The following is a 20,199-nucleotide window of genomic DNA, read 5'->3' on the forward strand; positions in this document are numbered from 1 at the left end:
TTGCACACTTCAAAACTCTCAAATACAACATAAGAGGCATAAAAGCTTATAAATCATTCTCAGAGGTTTCATTTAAACATAGTGTCAAAAAGCCTTTTACAAATAATCCTGATGATTCAACTTTCACTATTCTTTATTACTCGTTTAATTCAGAAAAATCATATAAGTATCAGATATTAACATATATATTCCTTCTTCACCTGAATTCCTACCAGATTGCCACCACAGTATTCAAATACAGATTTCTGCAGAATGCCTGACTAGTGATAGTACCAGTCACACAAAGGCAACTCTGTGTTTGGTATTCTGGGGTGCTGGGATTTCACCTTCCCTTAACTTGATGTGTTCATCTGTCCAACAGCATTTTTTGTGCCTTTGTATATTGCAGTGACACTTCCAATAATTCAAACTAAACTTATGAAGTTGATTTAATATGGATGAATTCCAGGTTGTTCCAAATTACAGGATTATTATTTTTTTAAGGCACAACATGCTACTGAAATCAAACTGAAAAGAATGGCAAAACATAAGAGGTTTAAAAACAATTGATTCTCTTGTGCCTAATAGACAAAAGCTCCAACTGTCCTTCCTAGCTCTGGCCTCTGTCTTGAAATAGCATGTTTAATAATAAGTTCATACTACACAGTGGGAACAATGATAGGATACATCTATTCTACTCACACAGACTCCTTATAAAACTTAAATTATTTCTATTTGAGACATACATCCATCCATGCAGTTAGGCAGTGCCCAATATGCCAAAAAGGTTTAAAGTCCATTTGGTTGAGAGGATGAGGGGAGAAAAGCTAGCTAGGCCAATGAGCGAAGCCAGTGATAGTATCACAGTAATTTCCTTAGGATACATGCTAAAATACTTTTTGCTTTACATCCACGAAACCAGACAATACTCTGTACACCTTCTAGCAAAATAAAGGAAAAAAAACCCCAACATTTTAAATGCCATGGACAAACAGGCAATTTGACAAGATTTTAGAAAAGGCAGTGAAACACTCTAGAAGCACAGCCCAACTTTCTGAGCCACAGAAAAGTCGATAATGTGTGAATAATGACAGGTAATGACGTGAATGTCATTAATATGAACATCACTTTCTGAACACAGCAGAAAATTTCCTGAAAATAAAGTGCAGAGAACTGATCCTGGATGGACAGGAGACATTTATAGCCTTATTATCAGGAGCCCTCCTGATAATACGAGTAGTTATAGTCAACGGGTTTAGCTGTCAGGTTATGCTAACTGCCTAAGTATTTCTGAACTGAGTGAACACCATGCACAAAATTGCTCAGATATATATTTCTCAAATCTCATTCTCACTGTTTTTCACTTTCGCTCTTAATAACATAACCGCTACTCTTGTATTGGTCGCTGCAGAGAAATATATTAATGAAAGCAGTATTCTGGGCTTGTCATAGGAAAAAAAAATAAATAAAAAAAAAGCACTTACAAACTTTGCTTAAAAAAAAAAAAAAAAAACAACCCAAAAAAAAACCCTCTGGATAGATCATAAATTCCAAAGAAAAGTTACTGAAAATTAAAGTATAAAAAGTGAAAAGTGTGGGCAGGATTTTGATTAGAATGACAGCAAATACAAACTAGCAAGAATTTTAATTCATGTTATCATTAAAATAGCAAACTTAAATTGGAAGGAATGTCATTAAACAAAAGCTACTGAATACTCCAAAAGGAATATTTGTTTGGGGTTTTTTAATGGATGACATTGTCTTTCATTTGAAAGTAGTTTCCAACTATACAAAGTTTTTATTCTCCAGAAGCATGGCACAAAAATAATGGTGGCAGAATGAAAAGTATCTAAGTTCAATTCACAGTTAATTCATTTATTATGAAGCCAGGAAACACTTCCAAGTCTTTTATCCACACTGGACTGGCTATATATGAAGACAACTGGAATGGTCCACATTTCCACAGATTAAATTTTAATAATAATTTTTCTTTTTCCTTTTTTTTTTATATGGTCAGCAAATTTTTATGAATTAAAAGGGCTACTTAAAATACATTTATCTTTAAACCGTATTTATCACTGTATGACTTCTATAAACATGTCAAAATATCAGGCGCTTTGTCACATACAAGATCTTTAGTTTTTACAGTGTCTGCTAGTTTTTACAGTCTTAAGACATAAGCAATTTTCCATTTCTATTGTACAGAAAGGATTTACTTTTCCTCTCAGTTACACAGATGAAGAGAGACTACACTCTTTATATATACTGTTTTGTCTGAGAAATCAACTTTTCAGAGCTGAGGAAAACAAAAATATTTTGTTTTCTTCCAATCTCCATGCTATAAGTTTAGTAGGAATGCACAACGCTTACCAACTAGAATGTGAAATCAGTGTGACTACATGACTGGACTACATGGACTACTGGACTGACTGTGACTACATGACTAGATGTATAAAAAAGACAGATAAGACGTTTAGTCTATTTAGTGCTGTTAGGTTCATGGAACATACCAGATTTATTCAATAACTGAACTGAGTTTGTATTTGCTTCTAGTTGTACTTGAAAACAGAGTAATATATGAAGGTGCTTGTCTCCTAAATCTCAGAAATACCTACATGAACACATGCGACATTTACGTCAGTTGACAATCCCCTGTTTAAAAGCCTAACCTTTCATCAACAGAATGGGAGTCTTCCTATGGTGCTAGAAGGCACTTAGTCATCTGAACGCTCCCAATGAAAGCAGCCCCAAATTAACTAGTATTTAAGACTAAGGACATGATCCGTCTTTTCTTCCAGGGTTTTAGCTGAGGTGACTTAGTAGATACCTACTGATTTTGAAAAATATATTTTCCTTAAATTTCTTTGCAAATAAGGCATTATTAACTCACACATGCACAGTTTAATATTTACAATTAACCTGTAAAAGCCACACACTGATTTAATTTCAAGATAAAGAGCTACATCGACAACAGAAAACACAGAAGTCACAGTTGTCAAGCCACATTACCTTAAAGAGCCAACAGAAAGGAGAAAGGGTGGGAATCAACCTAAGGATGTCACTCTGTCGAAGGCCGGAGCCCAGACATGCAGCTGAATCTAAAAACAACCTGCCAGTGCAAGCCTCAGTAGCACCTATTGCTTCCCTTCCTCCTCCAAGTCATATATTCTGATTATACCAGTAGCTTCATCTCAGCAGTCTTGCAGTTATTCACACACTAATCCAGGAACAGGAGCTGCATTCAGCTGCTTGGAAACTATATACAGTACAAGAATTACATATTGTTCACCTCTAATACATACTTTCAGACCAGATGATCTGTTAGGTTAAACAAACAAACAAACAAACAAAGATTGATAGATTTCAAAACAAACAGCAGCAAAATAACCAAATTACATGCCATTTGGTTATTTTTACACCCTCTGATCCAGTTACGGGAAGAAACATGCAGAAGAAAAATGCAATGATGGGAAGGCAGGAGACCTGTGTGAGAGAAAGAGCTAAGGAACACACAATGTTCTCTAATACCCGAGAACATTCCCAACTGGGTCCACACCAAAGGATAGGTATAAAATTATACAGAACTCAGGGAATTAGGTGATTTATAGCAATATTTTCCATCCATCCATTATACCCCTTCTAGAAATAATTCCAAAGATGTGTAATAAAACTTAATTCTAGATTTCACTCAAATTTAAGTAGTGAAGGCAATTTTAGTCTTCAAACAGGCAAAATTCTTTGCAAGCAAATATGGATGAATTGTGTGAATAAAGATAGCAATAACAAAGGCAAAGATTTTTTTCTCAGATTGAAAGTAAACAGAAAGTAACCTGACATTACTTTTATTTCCACTGCTTCTTTCACATTCAACTGTATTTTCACCTCTTTCTTCATCACTTTCTGAATCCTCTATGTCTTGAATAAGTATCCTTTTTCCTTTGCCTTGAGTCTCAGATATAGGCTTTAAACCTTTCAGTTTCTTTTCAACCTCTAGCAGATTTTTCTGCAATATAAAAACACAGAAAAAAAACATGACATTACTTTTCCAAGAGACAGTATCAAAACCAAGATTAACACTCTACTTCTGTCTCTTAGAAACTCGGAAGATATCACACAAATACTTTTCTTGAATGAACTGCTCAAGAGAAAAAAAAAAACCAACCTAAACCAAACAATCAAACAAAACAAAAACACAAACACAACCAACCAAAACCCAGACAGAAAAACAGCAAACTGCATTATAGCAGTATCTGGCATGGTCTACTCAAAAGAGTAAGAAAACAGATTATTTCTAGTGGATTATTTCCAGAATCTCAAAAAAAAACCCCTAAAATCAGTTTATCAAAATTTATGCTATGGTTTCTGGCAGTTAGCAGAAGGACACTGTTGAATAATGAAAAGGTTTGCTCCTCTTGTAAGAACTGCAAATTAGATGACCAAACAGCCTCTCATTCCATAAACATTTTTGATTACTCAAGATAAAATACTCCAACTGCACTTTACACTTCCAGAGCAGAGACCCAACATTATGCACTATTCTGAATTGAATTCAATGCTGTAAAAGGAAATGCCATTTCAGTACCCACTTCCTCAAGGAAAAGGTAAAACAAGGACAGGAACAGGCAATGATTCATGTGAACAAAGTATATTGAAGAATTCCAGTTAGAGACAATCAATTTACCTTTATATTAGTGACTCTGCACATAAACATTAACTCTACATGTCTTCAGTACATTCATATTTATCTGAAGAGGGTTTTGAGGATCCTTCAAGCAAAGACCAACTGACAAAATTCCCTGTCGAGCACTTGTCACTTCTAAATGTCTCAGCCAAGGCATAGTAGCAGGCAGAGATAAGAACAAAGTACAGACATCTGCTTTCAGCTACAGAAGCATTACTCAGCAAAGCTACTAATGAATTTACATCTCTGGAAGAGTACTCAAAATGAAGGAGTACCTTATGCCTGATATTATAACAAGTGTCAGTACAGCCGATTTGACAATCTTTTCACAGACTGTTGTGGAGTTTGTCAACACAGACTCACAAGCTATTTAGTGGTTCAGTCTTGCAGACTGAAAAAAAAAAAATCCCAAAAGCCCTTTCAGAATTCAAATCTAGAGACAGGTGTTTAAAAAGAAAGGAGGGGGAAATCAGGCAGGTTGATTCCTTGGTTGATGTGAAACTGTGGAACAGGACTCTGGACAGGAATTCAGTTCCAAGAATGCTCTAAAAGGGATGAATGCTGTATATAGTGAATTTGACATAATAGGCTTGGACCTCCCTCACTGGTGCAAGCAATAGCAGCGATCATATAATTCCATGGAAAAAAGCAGCAATCAGCAAGTTGATAGCAGGGCAAAATGTGCCAAAAGCAGCTGAACAGAATTCAGGTGATGAGGCAATTGCACAGCATCCAGAAGTCATATGTAAAAAAAAAAAAAAAAAGAAAAAAAGCAAGGGAATGTAGCAGTTTGATGGATTCCTAATTGACAAAGAGACATTTAGTATCAGAACTGCCTGGTCCTGAAGATTCTCAGGACACAGAAGAGCCCAAATGCAAGGCTTAGGTTCTAACCCACAAAACACCCCTAAGAAGCTACCAATGAAAGGACACAAACAATCCTCTCCTAAATAGCTGAAGTAATAGTCGTACAAGGACCACATCCTGACCTTGAGTTTCCAAAGAAAGCTTCTGGCTTTCTTAGATCCAAAATTGGCTAAGGAGGGTCCAGGTTCATCAGAAGGTATGAAAGGTTTTTCATTCTAGCCTGGGGGTGAGAAATGAGGATTTATAACATCATGCTGAACTAAGGACAGAACCCAAGTAATCTCCTTTTAGGTTAACAATAAAAGCTTATCATCTCTTTAGATTTTTCGTGTGAATTATGTGTCAGGTTTAAATATACCTATCCCAGGGATCTTCTTGAGCCAAATGTCCAAGTAACTTTGATCAGCTAAGACACTAATACTGTAATCATGTTCAGCAGCAAAAATTCAGGCACCTAAATTACACTGGTAGAGAAGACTTGAGTGCCTACAAGTTCTCACAATTAAGTAGTAAAGGTACTTCAGTAGGCTGAAGATCTGGTCACATTCAAGTACCTAATTTCCACCACAGGTACCTATGTGATCTTGAGAAACTGACTGCTGTCACAGCAGAGCACGTCCTCAAAACTCATATTCAAATCAAACAATATAAGCTCTACGTACTTCATGCTACAACTGCATACAGCCTGTTGCTAGACATAGTAAACTCACTGGTCTTTACCTTAGCTATAGCATTTTGTGGTTCAACACCTAATACTCTGTTCAGGTCCTCTGTAGCTGCCTGGTAATTCTGCAGCTGACTGTGTACAGTAGCACGACGCATAAGAGCTACAAAGGAACAAAGAGTATTATTTATGTATTTGAATCACAAAGTGGATAAAAATACACTTTTTTTCAAGAGTAAACCAGTTTTTAAAATTCTGCATTTACTTCATAATGACTGTATTAGTGTGTCTGTTCTCTTGATCATTTTTAATGATGCAATTTCACATAATGCCTTTTGAGATGCCAATCATGAACTGTGAAGCATCTTTTTACATTTTTCCAACTCTTCTCCTCCACCCATGCAAATATAGCCATTTCCTTCAGAAAAGATTAAATCAGCAACTTCTATTGTTTTCATGTTGCTTTTAAAGTAATTAAAACTTCAGTGTGGGTATTATGGAAACAGTGCATTGCATGCACAAAAGAGGGCTTAAGTCGTCATATGAAAAACAAGTTAGCCCCATGCTACCACATAAGAATATGCATTACAGATCAACAGAATGAACTGCCTAAAACTTCCCTGACCTCAGAAATACTATTAAAATTACTTTGGGGAGCTCATCTGTTTCCTTATTCATACTTGGACCTGATCTAAAGCTCAGTTAAGTCAATGGACAACATGAATAGACATGTACTATTTTATTTGCTAGAAATAAAGTACCACATAGAAGAGCAAGTTTATGTTCTCCTTTACCTTTTAAGTTGCCAGGTTCCATATCTAGTACCTTCTCACAATCCTGCAAAGCACTGTCCCAGTTCTGAAGTTTGATTTCTGCTTGAGCTTTGTTGTTATATGCAGCTGCAGTGGGTATTACTGATATACTTCTGAAAGAAGGGAATATTGACTATGGTAGGCTCATAGCTAGAAAGCCTGAATGTAGAAATACTTTGCTATTAGAAGCTGAAAACAGTATTATAACAATATTAGTACTGATACTCTAAACTCCTTCCTGTGAGACCAGAGGCAACCATCCACCAACTAGATTTACCATCTTCAGAGGTCTGTTGCTTGCCAGGGCTTAGGTCTGAGAAGCTGCAGAAAGATGCTATGGCTCACCTATCACTTAAACTGTTACCTCTTGCTACCATCCATCTAGTCTTTAATAAAACTGTCAAATGAAACCTTTGAGAGTATCAAGAGTTAACTACAGATCTTTGGAAGTTATAACGGGAGGGCACACGAGCTTCTCCTTGATCTTGCTTGTAAAAGGGAAAGACCCAGGTGTCAGTGGATGAATTTTCCAGGTTTGGCTATGTGGCTGGTATTGCAGGTAGGGCTTTAGTTTCTATAACAACAGGATCATCTCTGATGAACAAGGACAACTGGGATGCATATGACATAGTACAAGAGGATCTTTGCCCACACCCTTGCTAACCTAGCAAGAAGGACTCTTCACCGTGAAGAGGGGACAATAGGGAAGTGTCAGGGTGACAGCATACTGCAAGAGATACAAGGAAAACTTTCTTCACTGTAAGGGTGGTGAGGCACTGGCAAAGGTTGCTGAGAGAAGCTGTGGCTGCCCCATCGTATCCTTCTCTTCCTGTTGTCTGTTCTGTCCATCTTATGCTCTTCTTCTTTTGAAACAAATACAACAGAGATCTTGTAGCAACAACCTCTATTAATATAAAGCCGATGTCTGAATGTAGTGCACTGAGCACTAAATAAGGTAACCTGAAAGAGTCTTAATTCTTTTTAATCCTCTGTCTATATACTTTTTTTCTGGACTGCTGCTAATTACAGACTGTATTATGGTGATGCTGTACACAGTGATTTTTCTTTCTCCTAAGAAGAGGTTATTAATTTTACTTATTACCAACTGAAGCAATCCTACCAATATGGTTTTTTACAATTAATTTGTAATGAATTTAGTTTTTCAGCACACTGCTTATCCTTTTATTTTTGTAAACTTGCCCTTGACTCTCACAGGGTTTGAAAAATCTGAGGAAGTTTGTGAAACCTGCAAATTACATCCCATCACTATTTAACCATTTCTCTTCCTGATAAATAAAAATTACTATCAGGATGCAACAATGCTTTAAGGATTCTTCTGTCAAACCTTTTTGCCCTTTTAAAAAATAATCTAATTGTCACTATTTGTCTCAGTAAGAAGCTGCTTTAATTACATTGCTCTAAAAATAATATTCAGAAGTAATAGCCATTAAAATGAAAGAACACAACAGTATTTACTCACCGAGTATAATATGTCACTGCTTCCACATAATCACCACTGGCAAAGGCTTCATTGCCCTTTTCTTTTTCACGAGTAGCAATAAAAATCTTCTCCTTCTTTGTCATGCCTAGAAAAATAAATATTTATACATAAAAAACTAATAACTGGCACAGATGTAATCAAAACACTATCAGCTAAAATATTCTGAATGCCATAATCTTTATTATTTTTTAAAAGAACATGACTTACTAAAAGACAAATTTGTATTGTATTTTCTAGAATAAAAATTATTCTAAATTATTCTAAAAATAATTCTTCCAATGAGCATTCAGAGTGCAAGATGAAAGCACTCAGCTAACCTCTACCACTGGTTTGTAACAGATGTATGCTCTACTTCTTTAATTAGCACTCTCAACCTAAACACAACATAAATATTTAACTGATTATCAACACCAAGACTAGATTTTATTTCAAATATGGCTTCATGTTCAGTTGACCTCCTAATGTTTCACATCTCTAGGGACTGAGAAGCAGATAGAAACCTTCAACTCTATAATTTGTATTCACACTCTACAACACAGTATTACAATTGAAGAAAAACTGTACGTTTCTAAGACATTACCAGTTGTGTCTATTTTCTTTTTGATTATAGGTGGACTTGGCCTGCTAAAGAATCTTGCTTTTGAGTTACTTTCTTCGCAGCTTTCATCAATTTTTGAACACTCCTTTTCCACATCGAACCTTAAATTAATAAAATTACAGATTTAATGATACTGCATAACAAGACTCCTTTACTAATAGAAAGGGTTACTATATTTCTATTATAAACCAAAGGAAAAGAGAGTTTAAGGCTGTGTTCAGTTATCCATGACTATTTAGGAAGAAGATGTTTCATCTTATCTCCTTTCCTTGTGTTGGCTTCTTTTGCGTGTGTGTGCACTTGCCCTGCTTTTACATTACTTCCTCTCTCCCTCATCCCAACAACCAATATTCCATTTAACAAATAAATAAGATTAAATATATATATAAAAGATTTAACATACTTTTCCCATTCACTGTAATCCCGTGGTGTGTTTTTCTTGTTTCTTTCTTTGTTCTGTAAATTTTTGTTCTGAAAAAGAAACAGCCAGCCTGTAAAACAAGTTTCTGAAGTGGAAATTCACAGCCTTTTGTTTTGTTTCTGCAATACATATTCCTAGTAACTGACACTATTCATGACTCTTCTCAGCATAGTCTTCAAAACTTTGTCTTGCTTTAAAGAAAATCTTCATGTATTTCACATATCCTAGTAATCTGAGGAACTCTTCAGCCTCACACTTTATCTTCACTGGCCGGTAATGTCACAGAGGAATAGGATAAAAATTTCAGATAGGAAACTGCTCTTCTTAATTAGTATCTTGTGCTGCCACCTTGCAAACCATCTTTTCAACACAGCAAAGGAAAACTCAGTGTTGGGAAAACACAGCCTTGTGATGAGGTGTTTGGCAGCAGTAACCTTGTTTTAGGCTCGCCATTCCCAAGATAATGCAATGCACAGATTAATATTGTCCCTGGAACCCTCAAAACAAATTTACAATGTTTTGACTTCAAAATAGTGTCTGGACTTCTTTTGACTATGTCACACTCCATTCAAGCAAATTCCCAAGATAATTTACACTCATTCTAGCTTTTAAATAAGATCCATCATTGAGGTTTGCCTTACCTAAAATTCATCCTTAGGACCTTCCTGCAACAATCAGTCCCAGTAACAGATTCAACTAGCTTGTATCACAACCCATCTCCTACACTAATGGCACCTATTTCCATAGCTGGCACCTTTGTCAACCCTTCTACCTCTGTCCTGAGACTATATTTCTGCTATGTCCCTCTCTTCTTGTTGACTTCAACAATACTTAATAGCAAGGTGTGGTTCCAAACAGGTAGAACACTCAGTTCAAAATATTACCATCTACTCTGTCCTGGCCGTTCAGCCCTCTTCTTAACCTTGCAATCCAACATCCACTGAGCTGCACTGCAATTGTTTGTAGAGTTGCAGATTTACAATTTTCTGGGATCAAATATACAATTTGATAGAAATTGCAGCACAATCCCTAAATATCTGTAGCACTTCAACTGAGCACATGATAAACTGGACCAAAGAAACAAGCAGCAACCTCTTAAACTAGCTTTACCAGTGGTGACACTGTAACTAGGAAATACCTCTGCAGTTGAAGTAAACACCGCAATTTACATAATGCAAATGTGGCCCTTCCTGTGAACACTTCTAACTATAAAGTTAGGTTACACAAACTTTTACAGTATGCAACTTCAGAATTACTCTTAATGCTCTGAGTCTTTATAGAAGCTTCCAGGCCAGGTTGGACAGAGCCTTGGGCAACATGGTCTAGTGTGAGGCTTCCCTGCAAGGGGGTTGGAACTAGACGATCTTAAGATCCTTTCCAACCCAAACCATTCTATGACAAGCTAGACAAAATGAGAAACACATTTTGTCTAAATGCATGTTTGGAGGAGGTAACTCCTAAATATGGCTTCCTGAAACATGAGTTACCATTCTACATCCTGGCTTATATTACAAACTTAGGAATTTAATAAATGTTAAATCTTTTTTTTTTAAACAAGAAGTCCTTATCTTAAAGGAACACAAAAATAGTGAAACTTTCTGAAGAAAACTCATTTAAGGTATTTACTAATGCAACTTTAATTTAGGGAGAAAACTACAGCATGTGAATGCTCCATCCCTGGTAGTGTTCAAGGCCAAGCTGGATGGGGCTCGGAGCAACCTTGTCTAGTGGAAGGTGTCCCTGCCTGTGACACCTTCAAGGTGATCTCAAGGTCCCTTCCAACCAAACCATTCTATGATTGTATGATTCTACGTCCTTTTAAGGACTAAGGCAGAAGAGTTTACTCAAAATGCATGATTTTTAAAGTTCTAGGTCTCATTCTTGGGACCACTGTAACCACGTTGTAGCTCCAGGAGAGTCAGGAATTTCTCAATGAGTAATACTTCAGAACATCCCATCCAAGAGGCTTTGGTGAAAAATGATCATTTGCATGCTAAGAAACTGAAACAAAAAAATCTCTGCCCTTGTCCTCTTTTTGCCACAACTCACAATGCATTGATCCCACAGGTTTTGAAGCCCAGTAAACAATTTCTAGACCAAATATCAAAACATGGACTGGCTTCAGTACAGATGACACAGAATTAGGCCTTGGCTCTCTTCTGGGCTTTCTGTTATGGTGTAAGACATTACTACTCGGTGTCAGCTAACCGGTATTCCTTTTTAATTCAGAATATCCAAAATATATGAAGGCACTACAGATACTATCACAGTGGATTTCTGTAACATAAAACTTGGACTTTAGTGTGAGGAGGTATCTGAAGACAGAAATCATTCTGGAATAGTATTAAGAACTGTGTTTGGCAAAGGAACCCAAGTCTGTTGAAATCCCATCAGCAGTCATTGGGAAGTATCTTTAAACCAATGCTTTAGTTCTGTCCTGGAAAAAGTGAAGCAGCAAAAGTAACAGTTAAACAATGTGGACAGTAAAGAACAGAAAAACTCAAGCTGTCTCTCCAGTCCTCTTTTCTTTTGGGGTATACATATAACCTCACAGTTCTGGGCAGTGTGAAAGAAAAACAGGGGTATAAGAAAATTCCATACTGTGTTAAAGAGGGAAATATGGCATAAAGTTCACTCTATTCTTTTTTTTGGAAAATATTCCCTATGACGCCACATCAATAAAAAGAGACCACCATCTAGAGTTATAAGCTATTAGTAGTGAATTGAAACTGTACCTACATCAGCAAGAAAATCTGGTTACAGACACAAGATGCTTTCATTTACCAAACTCGTACCCATTGGTACAATCCACTGTTTTAGGGTCAGTAAGGTTTTCTCCAGAATTGGCTTCATTGAAGATACTGAACTTTTTATGCATCAGATCAGATGAAGAGTCTCCAATCAAATAACAACATAAAATTATAGAAGGGCTTGTGGATTTTCTTCTAGTAGAGAGTAGAAATTTATCATCCCGACTTTGTACTTGATACCACATTGCAAAATTATGTGATGCCAGTGTAAATAATAATTACAGTCCTAAATGACTAGCAAAAAACTGTTTAAAATTTGTGAAATTACACCCAGCTTTATCAGCAAGAAAAAAAAGAAAAAAGGAAAAAAAAAATCTATATTTACAGGTATAAATTTAGTGCATACTATAGAAACAGCTTCTTTTTATTCAGTACTTATCTAGTAGTGCTATAACCACACTGCTATATTAAAAGACTGAATTCTAGAACTCTTCCAGGACAGGTTACAATTACTTCTGAAGCCATCTGCTTGGACAAAAGGGATGGAAATTATATACCACAGGCAAGGCATAAAGCTGTATCTAGGTTTTCTGGGTAATAATGCTAACACCTCAACCTTGTATGGAAAACAAAAGTTATAATAATAAATAATTATTCCAAAAATTTTTTTCAAATTATCAATTAATAAAAAATATCACATGACCTATAAGGATCCTTTTATAAAATTTCTCACTTCCAAACAAACAGGACTAGCTCCTGTCTGGTCTCATGGAACAAAAGCCTACTGGCAGCTGGAGAAAATCTTCTCCAAAAGGAACCTAGCTCATATGCTTAACACCACTTTGAAATGTGAATCAAAGAACATAAAAGGGTATTTAAGAAGATTTGCTCCAGAGTGATTGCTTCATCAGAATTAAAACATTATTACAAGACACCTGCTAGTACTAAGGAGGCACATTAGTCTTTTGTAGAGAAACTTAAAAGGTTTATATTTCCTGGTTAACAAAATGAAACTAGTAAGAAAGGCTCAGTGGCTGGAAGTCTATGGAGATAAAATTTCCAGATTTTAGAAAGGCATATGATTAATACACAATAGAAAACTAGAGATACCTGATTAGCAGGAAAACAACTGGAACAACGAATAGGAGGCAAATTATCTTGTCTTTCATGTAGTGGATCTGTTCTCAGGAATTGCGGTTTCTTATAATCTTCATTCATTTCTGTCACCCAGCTCTGAAAAAAAATAAGTATCTGTACGTTAAGGCAGTAAAGCAGATATACTTCATAGTCTACAATGACACTAATAACTGTCTTTATAATACAGTGCTCTTAATGGGGAAAGCAATTAAGACAAAAAGCAATTGTGCTTTTTTGAATAAAAAGAAATCTACAAAAAAAATTTGTAGAGCTAAAAAGGAGAGTAAAGATTCAATGACACCAACTCAAGAAAATAATAAAACCACCACCATAATCTTTTGATCACTTCCTCATTTAATCAAACAATTGCATTCTACTTATGCACAAGAAGAGGAAGATTGATAACATCAATGAGATTGTATTATGACCATTATAAATTAGTTATACTGTACCATCAGTTCACCATTAATTATCTCCCATTCTTCAGCTGTGAAATCAGAAGCTGTGGCTGCAGGCTTTTCTTTTCTCAGAGCCCTGCTCCTTGGATCTAAGCGCTCAATACGCTTTTCACAAAACAATGTCAGTTCAGGATAACATCCCTCCTCACCAGACCTTTAAAATTCAAAGATATAAAAGTTACAGAACTGAACTGCACTGGATCTTCCATATTTCTCTTCATGTATAGTCATCACAGAGACTGAAGAAGAGTATTTTCCTGTTACAATTTGTCCTGGGTTCAGGACTATAACCAGAAAATTCCAGTCAGCTAGGCTTCAACCACTTTCCAATGCACATACATACACAGTTCAAAATTATCATCACAGTGCTCAGGAAAAAATGATTGTGTTTTTTTTTTCTGTAGAATTTAAACAAGAATTTCACCTGAAATGACCACACTCAGGCAAGATGGCAGTATTTGAGAAAAACTGGCACTGGGTTACTCAAATCTTTTGGATGGTTAGAACAAGACTTGGATTTCTAGCATTATCATTCGGACACTTTTAACAAAATTTTTTTTTTTTTTTAATTAGAGAGTCACAAAAAGGTTCAAGACAAATAGAATATTTAGGTACAGGTTCTGTTGAATTTTACAGAGCATTAATATAATTAGTAATGAAGGTAAGAAAATATGTTTACCTTAATATCCTGAGAATCTTTTCCAGGTGTTTAACGTCTGTGCATTTTTCAATGAACTTGTAGTCCAAGTGACCAATGGGTATTTGAAATGTTTTAGTGGTTCCTTGATCCATAAAAAATGGTACTGACTCATCACCCATAACTAAATATTAAAAAGAAACAAATGTAGCAATTCCATAGGCAGTTATATTTTAAAGCAATGCTAATTTAAGAAATAACTCTACTCATGCTCAGAAGTACTACTCTGTTATGCAAGCAGAACTATTGCCACAAAAGAAAAAATTCAAATTTTAAGACCTGACCACACAAACTGGTTTTCAGAGAGATTTTCTTACAGAAGTACAGTTATGAGATATGCTTTGGAAAAAAGAATATGGACAAGCCTACTGATTCTGCAAGGCAGAACATGTCAGAAAGAGTGCTTAAAGATATCAATTTTTGCCTACTAGATTCTCCATTATTCTTTAAACACAGTATGGTATTATCTATTTTAAGCAAGTGTGGTGTGGATGGTGCAGTACCCTGTACTTTTTTTCAGAGGCAAGATGTTAACCAACTCAGTGCATGTAATGGTGTGGTAACTTTTGCCTTCTCTTTAGCCAAAATAAAACCAATTGTCTTTCTTCACTAACTGCATTTTCTAGACCTCTGATTATCTTAGTTTACCAATCTAAATCTTTTCCAGTAAGTCTCTAGCTGATGAAATGAGGTTTTCAAATGGGACACTTCCTGTCTCCCTGTACCTTTGAACTGCTTATCTGCATCTTCTTCTATTTTGATTTCAAGCTCTGTGAAGCAGATGTTATTCTTTTTTTCCTCCCCATGTTATATAGTGCGTAAAGTGATGTTATTTTAACAAGAACAGCTAGCTAGTACACAATAATAGCAACGTATAAACTCAATTAAAGTAACACAATTACATTAATTTTTAGTTGCACAAAAAAAGTTTATTATTTAAGCAATACTCGATTGTAATTGGTCGTAATTAGGTATTGCATAAAGACAGGATTCTGTCCTGAGAATGTGCGGTTTCAGTAGAGGAGAAACAGAGCAATACAGGAAACAATAGGAGTAAAAAGCAAGAAAGGCACTCATCACAGACTGCAGCACTTTCTCCCGTGTCAGTATTTCCGTACCTGTCAGGCAGCTGCCCGGAGCAGCTCTCGGGCCAGGCGGTGACACGTACCCCTCGGTCGCACGGCACCGCCGCAGCCCAGCGCGCTCCTCGCCTGCGGGCAGCTCCCCGCAGCCGCACCGCCGAGCCCTGCTCCGCGGCTCTGAGAGTACCGTCTTTACCCACGGCGTCAGGAATTTACTCTAAAGCCGACACCGCCGGCTCCCCTAGCACCACAGCGCGGCCACCAGGTCCCTAGCAACTGTTGCCACGTACAACATGGCGGCCGGCGGCTCGCACGGACGGCCGCGGGGCAACGGCAGGGCAGTGCAGCTGCCCCCCTCGGTGACCGCCTTGCGAGGCTTCCGCACAGCCCCGCTGAGCTCCAGCAGCAGCAGCGGCGCCACCGCCGCAGCGCACACCCGCACTCACCTACCTGGTGCCGCACTGCCTCCGGGAGACGAGCGCAACCTAGGCCTCGCCTCAGCCAATACCCGCCTCCCGCTGCGCATGCGCTGCTGAGCCGTGTGGAGTGGAGGGTGAGGGGCGGGAGCGAAACGCTAGGCCTAAGGAGAATGGCGTCGGGGTCGCTCCTCTCCCTCGCACGGCGTGGCCGGGGTCACGACACAGAAACACAACATTTAGGTTATGTTGTATTAAAACTACAGCCCTACTGTATACTACAGTATACAATGTAGTATTTTATTTAGCTTAGAACAATCCCCTCCCAACTCTGGTGCCTGCAGTGGTGCTGCCCTGCAGCCCCCGGCACTGCTCTGTGAAGCACGTCCGCACCACTTCCTAATGGGAGCAGATGCTCATCTGTGCCTTTGCCCACAGCCCCGCAGAGCCCGTGCCTTCGTGCCAGCAGGCCGCTTGCAGCATGAAAACTGCCCTCTCCCCAGCGGGCAGCTCTCAGAAGCCTTCGAGCCCTCGTTGCTGTTGTGCAGGCACACACTGCATGCTACGTGTGCCAGTAGGGAGAACAAACCGATTGCAACTGTGCAGTAAAATTGCTGTATTCTCATGCATTTACACCGAAGTGTATCTGGCTTCCAAGAAATGAGATGAGAAATGTATTTACAGCTAAAATGAGATAAGATACCTAAGACAATATTTATCAAACAGCTCCAAAATACAATCTCAAGAATGCTTTTTTATCAGAGGAAATGACCCACTGCAGTTCATTTATGAGCCAGTACATGGCCATGCAGTCTGGCACAAGGATACCTCACTATAATGATAAGAGATAAACTATCTTAACACACACTCCAAACAGGTGAAAAAAAAAGTACTGGCTCATCAATACAAAACCACTTTGATGTTTTTATTACAGTCCCCTGAGAAGCCACCAGAAAAACAAAACAAGATGCTATTTTTTGTTTTGGGACACTACCCAAATTATAGCACAGATCTAATTCTTTCCCAGGCACAACCAAGACAAGAAGCACACTGGAATTCCCATTTACACATTGTTCCTGATGTTTACCTTGCCTCCCCTCTTCTTTTCCGAGAGATTATTTTTTTGACACTTCCTTTACAAACAGGTGCCTGAACTGGGTGCTTTTGAGTCCTTTGAGATTTGCTCGTTTGAAATGGAGATTTGCATTCCAGGCCTAGCCTTGTGTAACCTGTTTATTTTCAGTAGAATTTATTCAAACCACTGTTACTTTATGGAGTCTATAAAAGTCCAGAGAACATGTAACAGAAGTTAAAATGCAAATAATGTTTAGATGAGAGTAATGAAAACGAGGTTAACTCAAAAAGAACACAATACCACTGAACTTTAAATGACCACTGCATACTCCAACTACAATTTAAAGGATAAGTTTAGAAATCTACTGCTGGAAGACAATAGAGACATAATTTAGTATAACAGTAAACTTTAATATTTCAATCTCTTAAAACACAAATAACAGTGTGCATTTGTACATGAATGAATTTACAAAGCAAAGTTATCAGAAAGATTAAACTGCCCTCATGACATCACTGTATCTTCAGCAGACATTATCGGGCATCAAAAACCACCACTGAAATAGTGCAGTTAAAGAAAAAAAAATGCATTGTGGTTGAAAACAAAAAGATGGGGGGGAAGAAGATTGTCTAAATCTAAAATCACAAGTAACTACATAAAAGCATTTCAAAACTCATCTTTAATTAACCCCACAGCATCTTTTCTTAAAAGGCTGAATAATACCAACAATCCATAGTACACCACCCAGCATACTATCATAGCTTAATATATTTTGCATAGAAAATGTCAAAAAGAGAGAAAGTGCCAGGAAAAAGTACAAGGCGCCCAATCACACTGCAGAGATTTCCCTATAGTACTTTGCTCTACTATACTGATTTCTGGCCTTGAAAGATTCTTACATCCTTACTCAAATCTTCCACTCTGTTGCCCTTATATATACCTTGTCTCCATCCACAACTTTCCAAATGCTGTCAAGTGCATGTGTAAAAGGATACATCTTTTTGTCCTTTTCTTGTACATTATTCTGTAGCCACATTCTCTGCATCTGATGGGATCTCTTGCCTTTATTTCATTTTCTGTATGACATTCTGACATGATGAAGATAAAGAGAGTGGTTAAACAAAACCAGTAACTTTCAAAAATCGTAACAGTCAAATTCCTATTTGTGGCAAATGTAACAAAAACCAGCTGCGGAGGATCTGTAGCAAGAGCTGAATGGTATCAAGATACTGCATAAAAAAAGAAATTCACAATCTTCAGTTCTATTAAGATCAAAGAGGATCTTGCTAAAAATCACCAGATTGTTACTGTATAGAATATATTCCACTCTTGATACAACTAGACTGCCTACTAATGAAATCTTCAGCTCATTCTCCCAACCCAAGTTTATTTTCTTAAAGACAAAATACTTCAGGTATTCCCAAAGTGATGGCTCAAAATCACCAGTTCTTAAGTTGTTGACATATATAGATAAGAGAGATTTGACTACTGCACTTCAAGAAAAGATGAGTAGCATCTGTGCACCTAGCACTTTCAAAAAACTCTTGAAGTGCACTAAATAGAAGGTCCACTGTCTGCACCACAAGCAGACACTTGGAGAAAGCATCCTCTGGAGGTGGATGACCTCCGCGCAGCAATCTCCACAAGCTCTTATGAATTACTTCCACATTGCTATCCAAATACACTCCATGTATATGGTACCATCAGTGTGTAAAACTTTAAAGAACACCAGGAACCACACTACAACTATTCATATTTATGCACTCTTCAGTATAATGATTAGGCATTCTTCATTATTAAAACACCAAATCTCCAGTAACAAGTAAAAAAATTGATGTCTTTTCTTTACCTCCACAAATGTAAATCATTGGCTGCTGCTTTGGAGGCTGAACATCCTTCTGTGAATCCATGCTCTAAACAAAACACACATGCACATCATGTATTTTTTTAATTACTTTTTCAAGGCGTACATAATCATTTCAATATCTCAGTCTAAAGCTCAGCTTCTCAAAACCAAAGTCACATCAGGTTTCTCAGAGCTTTACCAATCTGGTATAGAAAACCTCCAAAGATCATAGAATCATACAATAGTTTGAAGGGACCTTCAAAGGTCATCCAGTCCAAACCCCCTGCAATGAACAGGGACATCTCCAATTAGATCAGGTTGCTCAGAACCACATCCAGCCTGGCCTTGAATGTCTCCTGGGACAGTGCATCCACCACCTCTCTGGACAACCTGTGCCAGCATTTTACCACCCTCACTGTAAAAATTTTTCTTCATGTCCAGCCTGAATCTCCCTTCTTTCAGTTTAAACCCATCACCCCTCATCCTATAGCAACAGGCCCTGCTAAAATGTCTCTTCTCATCTTTCTTATAAGCCCCTTTTAAGAACTGAAAGGCTGCAATAAGGTCTCCCCAGAGTCTTCTCCAGGCTGAACATGCGCAACTTTCTCAGCCTTTCCTCATAGCAGAAGTGCTCCATCCCCCTGATTACTTCTGTGGCCTCCTCTGGACCCCCTCCAACAGGTGCATGACTTTCCTGTACTGAGGACTCTACAGCAGACAGCATGACATTTTCTATTTAATGAGATTCTAAACATTAAAGCCCAATTAATATTTTACTCCTACCTCTTGCCAATGCCCTACTAAAAACATAAAAAGAAATTATTTCTTATGTAACACTATTATCAACAGTGTTATCATAAAACAAGATAAGCTTTGCATTTTCCCTTTCACCCTCTGATACAACACTAGCTAACCTAATCTACCTTTTCATTGATTTAAGGAATTATAAATCCTTGGAACAGACTGTAGGTAGAAGAGGAATAAAAAAAAAAAAGGGGGGGCGGGGGGGGGGGGTGTCAAGGGGCAGAGAGAAGAAATTCCACCCTCAGAATCCTAACATAGGTGTGGACAATCACAAAACTGATCAAGAGTTTGGTAACGCAGTGATACTCTTCAAACACTTAATGCCCTATGACATTTTTTATTGTTTGGATTTATTTAAAGACAAGCATTCCTTTGCAGTATATCAGACTAAATAGTTACATATCCTCCAAAAAC

The 20,199-nt window shown here is 37.5% G+C and overlaps 2 protein-coding genes across 2 annotated transcripts in view; both read right to left on the bottom strand.

The window, feature by feature from the left end:
• The window catches only part of SPAG1 (sperm associated antigen 1), a 34,502-nt gene extending 18,327 nt beyond the window's left edge, over positions 1–16,175 (bottom strand). Inside the window, exons 1-10 of the mRNA XM_061447994.1 lie at positions 16,094–16,175; positions 14,548–14,689; positions 13,863–14,022; positions 13,384–13,506; positions 9,506–9,573; positions 9,085–9,203; positions 8,484–8,589; positions 6,986–7,116; positions 6,248–6,354; positions 3,820–3,982 (exon numbers count right to left, since the gene is read on the bottom strand). Coding sequence (XP_061303978.1) covers positions 3,820–3,982; positions 6,248–6,354; positions 6,986–7,116; positions 8,484–8,589; positions 9,085–9,203; positions 9,506–9,573; positions 13,384–13,506; positions 13,863–14,022; positions 14,548–14,687 — 1,117 coding nt within the window. The 5' untranslated portion in view covers positions 14,688–14,689; positions 16,094–16,175. The remainder of the gene's footprint in view (positions 1–3,819; positions 3,983–6,247; positions 6,355–6,985; positions 7,117–8,483; positions 8,590–9,084; positions 9,204–9,505; positions 9,574–13,383; positions 13,507–13,862; positions 14,023–14,547; positions 14,690–16,093) is intronic.
• A 1,352-nt stretch (positions 16,176–17,527) lies between these two features.
• Positions 17,528–19,864, bottom strand: POLR2K (RNA polymerase II, I and III subunit K). The gene is made up of 3 exons (XM_061448047.1): positions 18,985–19,864; positions 18,131–18,223; positions 17,528–17,691 (listed from the first exon to the last, which is right to left on the bottom strand). The coding sequence occupies exons 1-3, from the start codon at positions 19,043–19,045 to the stop codon at positions 17,669–17,671; spliced, it is 177 nt and encodes a 58-aa protein (XP_061304031.1). The 5' UTR covers positions 19,046–19,864; the 3' UTR covers positions 17,528–17,668.
• Positions 19,865–20,199: the final 335 nt, after the last annotated feature.

Source organism: Pezoporus flaviventris, unplaced genomic scaffold, assembly GCF_033815535.1.
Source record: "Pezoporus flaviventris isolate CSIRO_AGI_PZ_B2104156 unplaced genomic scaffold, CSIRO_AGI_Pfla_v1 ptg000007l, whole genome shotgun sequence".
Taxonomy (NCBI): Eukaryota; Metazoa; Chordata; class Aves; order Psittaciformes; family Psittacidae; genus Pezoporus; species Pezoporus flaviventris.